This window comes from Pinus tabuliformis, chromosome 1_2 (genome assembly GCF_031772625.1).
Source record: "Pinus tabuliformis cultivar Carrire ecotype Pingquan chromosome 1_2, CPIR1, whole genome shotgun sequence".
Classification (NCBI taxonomy): domain Eukaryota; kingdom Viridiplantae; phylum Streptophyta; class Pinopsida; order Pinales; family Pinaceae; genus Pinus; species Pinus tabuliformis.
The window spans coordinates 1,200,086,907-1,200,093,385 of NC_142298.1; the positions used below are offsets into that span (position 1 = coordinate 1,200,086,907).

Genomic DNA, 6,479 nt, shown 5'->3' on the forward strand with positions numbered 1-6,479 from the left:
AGAAGTCTGGATGATGCAAATAACGGTGGATAACAACACTTTCCAGATCCAGGACTTTTGCATGCCGGGTACATAATTTCCTTTTCATAGCTGTCAATCTGGTATGTATCTGGTTCCCACTATTTAGATTTCCTTTTTGAAAAATATTCATAAATATTTGGCATCTAGGTCCGAATACTGCCTATTTGTTTTGCCTATATCTTATATTTCTCCATATGATCTATCTGTAGAAGAACAGAAATATTGGTTTTTTGTCCATTCCACATGATTGTGGTTTTGATCCACATATATCAGCTATATCTTATGGCTTCCCAAAATCTTTTGCTGTACAATTTTCTCTATATAAATATAATACAAATATATAGCTTTTTTTCCGTGCTGAAAAAAAATAAAAAAAAATTAGTTATATAATATGTAACATTCAAATGCCCCAGAAGAAATCACAATCTTTCCTTAAATTTATATGCCAAATTACGGAGAAAAAACAAGAAAGTTTAGAATGTTCCCGTGAGGATTTGTGGTTACAATAGTTGCTGTGCGCAGTAACAACGACCGGTTAAAGATTTCACAGAAATAGCATCCATTCCACGGGAAAAGAACTTGTTAAATTTAGATACAGTAGCAATCTCTGAGGATCTATTTAAAATAGGTGTCCTAAGAAGGCAGTAGAGTAGCAATCTCTGAGGATCTATTTAAAATAGGTGTCCTAAGAAGGCAGTAGTGTGGCCGAAGGATTGGAAATGGTTGGCATTTGACACTTGAAAAATGGATCAAACCCTCTCCCTTTACTTTACAGTCCTTATATCAAACCCTCTCCCTTTACTTTACAGCCCTTATTTGTGCGAGTCTTTAACTAGGGGAGAAAAAGAGGTGCGGGGATAATGATACAAACAATAGTTCGATACTCCGCCTGTAACTGTTGGGCCTTCTATGAATAAGGTTCTTTCGTCCAGTGAAGAATCTACCAAGATCTTTAAAGAAATACTTGCGAAATTTAGATATCACGAAGCTTTCTTGTCCTCACTGGTTGACGAAAGAATCTGATAAACATGTTGGAAGTGTAGGGTGCTACCAAGTTCCAGGTTATACTCTTCGGTCGGATCCATTGGAAAACTGCACTACAGGGTGACTGCACCTTGCGAAAGTCATTTTGCTGAAAATATGGCATTGCACAGATCAGTTTATTATGCCCATTTTGTTTAATTACTGGTTAGAAAGAGAGATCCTGTCCGAATTATCAATCATAGTTAAGGCCAATTCTAGGAATATATCATAGTTCAGGACAATTTTAGGAGTTCTAGGTAAAATGCAAATATTTCATTGCAATGAGACCTGGTAATTTTTTTCAATAATGTTCCCTGGCAAAGGGATCTGAATCATACTGTAACCAAGTATAATATAAGTATCATTTAAATCCGATAGGATCTACTGGAACAAAACTGAGAGAATATGTCGAGCCTCAATATTTCAAGTTTCATTGTAAAATTTCAAAACAAAACATGATCTTTTCCACATGATGCGCAGCAACAGAGGAAAAAAAATATTGGAGTCTTCAATGTACTATATATATCCTCAAACAAAACTCAGAGAACACATCTAATGAGTTCAAGTTCTCAGAAGGTGTAATCACAATCGGTAGAAAACTCATCAGAAATCTGCAATATCAATGGCTAATCTGATCTCGATCATCACGACTATTTTCAGCCATTATACCAAATAAAAGGGCACCGATGTCCTACTGTAACCGACATCTTCGACCATTAAACAAAGAAGAAGAGAATTCATCTTGAATATGCCTACCTCCCTTTAAATTTGCCTCACTTCCTTTGTTTACAAGATTTATCTGCCATTAACTGCAAGTAGCTTACTAAGAAACTCATGTACGTTGGAAGCTTTTGGGCTCCATCCTCGTACAGGGGATTGAACTGAAAAACTTGTGGCATTATGCACACAAAACAAAGCTCATCCCAAATCATTATGCCTCAGAAAAGTCTACCCCGTCCCAGCTCTTCCCCTTGCCTCCGAATAAAACAGGGATATATATATTTCTATCATCTGTGGCCGTCTATTTTCCTACAGCTACTCTGGCTCAAACAATATATACACTATAATAGACCTGTACATGATGGACAGATCTTATTCCTCTGATCTTATGCAGCTGCAGCGGTACTGGTTTAGAAAAAGATTCCACCGCAAGAAGTAGCACTCTTTGAAGATGGAGGAGAAGCAGGAGATGTCTCCATTCCTTCATCCATCAAAATCTGTTGGTAACGGCATTCAACGCTGCAGAATGCTTTGTCACCTCTGCAATCATCAGTAAGCAGAGAATGAGACTAGCTCTTGAGAATGGGAAATTATAATCAATTCATTATGATTCTCAAAGATTTAAAGCAATCTTTAACATAAAAGCCATGGATGATCATTATAACAGACCTGTACATGAAAATGTCCTTCCCATGGTTCAATTGCCGTTTGCAGAGATAGCAAGCGCTGAGAAAATGGGCATCAGGAAACACTGGAACATTTGAATAGCTCCGAGGTGGCGATGCGACATCCCATAGTTCATGTTCATGTTGGTTTCGGACAGGGTATTGCACAGTTTCACACTCCACACCGCAACTGGTATAGATGTGTTTTGTGCTTGATTTTGGACCATGGGATGTAACACACGTATAGCTCTCTGAATGCTCCATTCCAGTTTGAGAGGTGGGATTTGCAAATCCATGTGGAGAACCAAACGGTATTGACTCTCGTTGTTGCTTGGGAGTACTCAACAGGGAATCTAAGCTATTTTCATGCGAATGAGTGATCCCAACTCCAGAGAACGTCTTGATATCCAGTGGAGAAGTTGGGCTTTTGGCCCCCTCTGAATATGATGACCCCTTTGGATTGAAATCTAGGAAGATCCTAGGAGCATTACAGAACTTGTGCTCTTCATCGGACCAGTCTCTGTTGGGTGATGAATCGGACGGGTAATCAGGCATCAGATGAAGCATCATGTCTCCTCTCCTCTCCTCTCTTCTCTTCCCTGATGAATCGGAAGGGTAATCAGGCATCAGATGAAGCATCATCTCTTATCTCCTCTCTTCTCTTCCCTGATGACACTCAGGTCTCTCCCTTCAACCCTTGTATTTAAAATTGCTCAGCGCACCATATGCAAACCATATTCAAATGAAAAATAAGATGACAATCAAACCCAAAAACTCTTTGTACACCAGTCTACATCCAAAAAGAGTAGAACTCCTTGGAACTTCTGATGGATATACTGCAATAAAAAGGGCCTCACACTACAGGCCTGGGCTAAGCCTGTGATGCATATATTGATCCTAGGATAAATCATAAACCCACAATTAGGCTCATAAACTATGAATCCTTCGGACCTTTCAATGTTTAACAGACACTATACCTCACTTGGACCCTATGACATATAGTGTTCCACAAAGACTAAAACGCCTATGTAGGTTGAGATATATATACGCTATATATCCAGTTCATGGACTGGATTTGTACATGCCGCATTGCTGGGTTTGATCTAATTACTGAAATCAGAATCTGTCTCTTCTACTACAAATTTAGCTGCAAAACTAGGATCAAGATTCCTCAAAGCTCCTGACTAATCCCTCACGTCACATGGGCATTTTCAAAACTTCTTGTTGACAAGACTCAAAATAATTATACACCTTCACAAGCTTGCATATGATCTTGAACATAGACAATCAGAAAAATGACATGAAATCTTCACGAATGTCACTCTATTCCAAAACCAGTACAACATCAATGATACAGACAATCCTTCAACTCTGCCCCGAACGATAGCCCAGAACCACCATTTTTTCCTGAAGCAACAAAAAAAAAATCCCCAAAACCTCTAAAACATCCTACCAAATGACACAAATCCCTTCCATCAACGCTTCAAACCCTTTCCCTGCTGCTAAAAATGCATTAGCCCCTCTCTGAGAATTCTGATCAATGCAACATAACTTCTGCTCTATTTTAATGGCAGGAACCCCACCTAGAATGTCAGGCACACGAGCTGCTTGCTCTGTGGAAGAGGGACACACCCACTAACATACAGAACGAGGCTTCATGAATCTGGAGATACCCAAATGAAGTAAACCGGGTAAGAGCAAAACCCACATACCCAATTTTATAGCTGCGATTCCCTAAACTCAACCATGTCTCACTTGCCGGAGATCTAACGGGCACACAAATGCAATAGCAAAAAACAATAACATCAATAATATGTTCCTTCAATACAATTTTCTCTATTTTCCGTACAAACTCAATTTCTACATACGTATCCACAGAATATACGTGTGTATTTTAGAGGCTCCCTTGGCACCTGCAACTGACGTTACGTAATTCATGGTGGTTAACCTGAACCATGGTCGAAATTATTAAATCACACGTCAAGTCAAACCAATCTGAGGCTGACATGAAAGGCGCGCAGCGAAATTTGATCCGAACTGTAAATTACTTTTATCGATATTTTCACCCGTCAGTCAACATAGGGCAGAAAACCAGTCGGTCAAACACAGGGCAGAACTTCGAAGGGTTAAATTCGGGGAGCTGTGAAAAAGTAAATTTATCAGGTAGAAAAAGAATTTCCCTTCATAATATAAATTTGATAAGGATTGATGATAAATTTTAGTATTACAAGACTTAAATTATGGAATAAATCGTAACTTTTTATGCAGTCTGATTATAACACCTTAAGGAAATTTACTATAAACTTAGACGTAGTATGCAAATTTGAGTTGTAATTTTATTTTTCAATTATGTTATTGTATGAATTTCAATTTTATAAAAAAATTATAATTTTAAATTTATATTTATAAAATTTAAAATAGATTAATTTTTAAATAAATAGGATAGGAATTTCAATTTTATAAAAAAATTATAATTTTAAATATATATTTATAAAATTTAAAATATATTAATTTTTAAATAAATATTAAATATTAGATCTTAGACTTTTGTGATATTTACATTGAGTTTTGGTCTTTCAAACCAATTAATGTGATTAGGTGAAAAAATTAATATTCTCAATTGTTTAAATAATATAGATGCATCCTCACCCAGAGTTAACCAACCATTGTGAACTAGCCATTTCGAAAAAATTGTTATGAATTAGGAATTAGTTAATGGAAAATAATATTAAATTATTAATTAATTAATTAATTATTTTCATTTTAATATTAAAATGAAATCAAACCAATAGAATAAAGTAATAGTTATTTATTACTTTGTTATCTATATTCATTATTATTGTTATAATATAATAAAATTAACTGAAATAGAATAAATAATGTTTGAAAAGTGGTTAGAGTTATATTATTAATGTAATTATTGTTAATAAATTAAATTAAACTAAAAAAGAGAGTTCAAATAATCTTGAATATTGAATAATCGGGGAAAAATAACAAAGATGAAATAATAAAAGGAAAAAGCACGAATAGAGAAAAATATGATAAGACATAAATGAAAAAATGAAATTAAAAATCTATAAAACAAAATAAAACAATCAAGAGGAGAGGGCAAGAACCTAGCTCCCACTTAATTTACAATCGGCATTATCATTAAGATTGATCCGATGCTTCTCAATTTCAATGGCCTCTTTTAGCTTCCTATGATGGAAATGATCAACCCTAGCGATGACCTAGGAATCCTCAATGTAGACATGGTGCTTAGATTTCACCGCATGTTCAGCTAAAGCTGAGGAATGAGAGTGATTGTGCCTAATATCTATTGCATGTTCTTGGATTCTCTGGTTTATGGAGCGACCAGTTTCACCAATGTAAGGAATCCCACATGAGCAAGGAATTGAGTAGACCCCTTTCATGTCTTTAGGGTTAACCAAATCTTTAACAGATCTAAGAGAATTCCTAATGGTATTAAGGGGCTTGAAAGTAGCAACAACTTTATTCTTCTTAAGAATATGAGCAATCTTATCAGTGGTTCCCTGGATAAAGGGAAGCAACACATTGGAAATTTGATCATCATGAGCTGGCTTAACTCGAGATTCTTTATTGGCTCTTTGAAACGCTTTGATGCCTTGTTGTCTGCTATAGCCATTATTTTTAAAAACTTTCAGTAGATGAGACTTTTCTTCCTCTAAGTGTTTCTCATAAAAAGTCCTAAGAGCACGGGTGGCAAGGGTGTTAAGAACACCTAATTTTTTAAAAACTTTCAGTAGATGAGACTTTTCTTCCTCTAAGTGTTTCTCATAAAAAATCCTAAGAGCACGGGTGGCAAGGGTGTTAAGAACACCTCATTTCTGGACCAGAAAATGATGAGAAGCAGGATGAAGATATTGTTCCGTGTGAGTTTTTTTGCGAAAACTTGGTGAGAGAAAAAACCATCATCCATCATGGAGAGGAGAATATCAAGGAAAGGAAGGCACCCATTATCTTCAACTTCCATCGTGAATTTGATGGATTCATATTGGGAATTTAGATGAATGAGAAACAAATCTAATT

General features: G+C 36.0%; 1 protein-coding gene and 2 long non-coding RNA genes across 3 annotated transcripts; 2 read left to right on the top strand and 1 right to left on the bottom strand.

Moving 5' to 3' along the window:
* Positions 1-471: 471 nt before the first annotated feature.
* LOC149210554 (uncharacterized) lies at positions 472-1,875 on the top strand. The gene is made up of 2 exons (XR_016252953.1): positions 472-649; positions 702-1,875. It is a non-coding gene; the product is annotated as an uncharacterized LOC149210554 (long non-coding RNA).
* Positions 1,544-3,071, bottom strand: LOC149210555 (FCS-Like Zinc finger 8-like). Its single transcript, XM_089396736.1, has 2 exons — positions 2,434-3,071; positions 1,544-2,304 (listed from the first exon to the last, which is right to left on the bottom strand). Exons 1-2 carry the CDS (start codon positions 3,069-3,071, stop codon positions 2,175-2,177), a joined length of 768 nt encoding a protein of 255 aa, XP_089252862.1. The 3' UTR covers positions 1,544-2,174.
* On the top strand, positions 2,858-3,161 carry LOC149210556 (uncharacterized). Its single transcript, XR_016252952.1, has 2 exons — positions 2,858-2,980; positions 3,053-3,161. It is a non-coding gene; the product is annotated as an uncharacterized LOC149210556 (long non-coding RNA).
* The last annotated feature ends 3,318 nt before the right edge of the window (positions 3,162-6,479 follow it).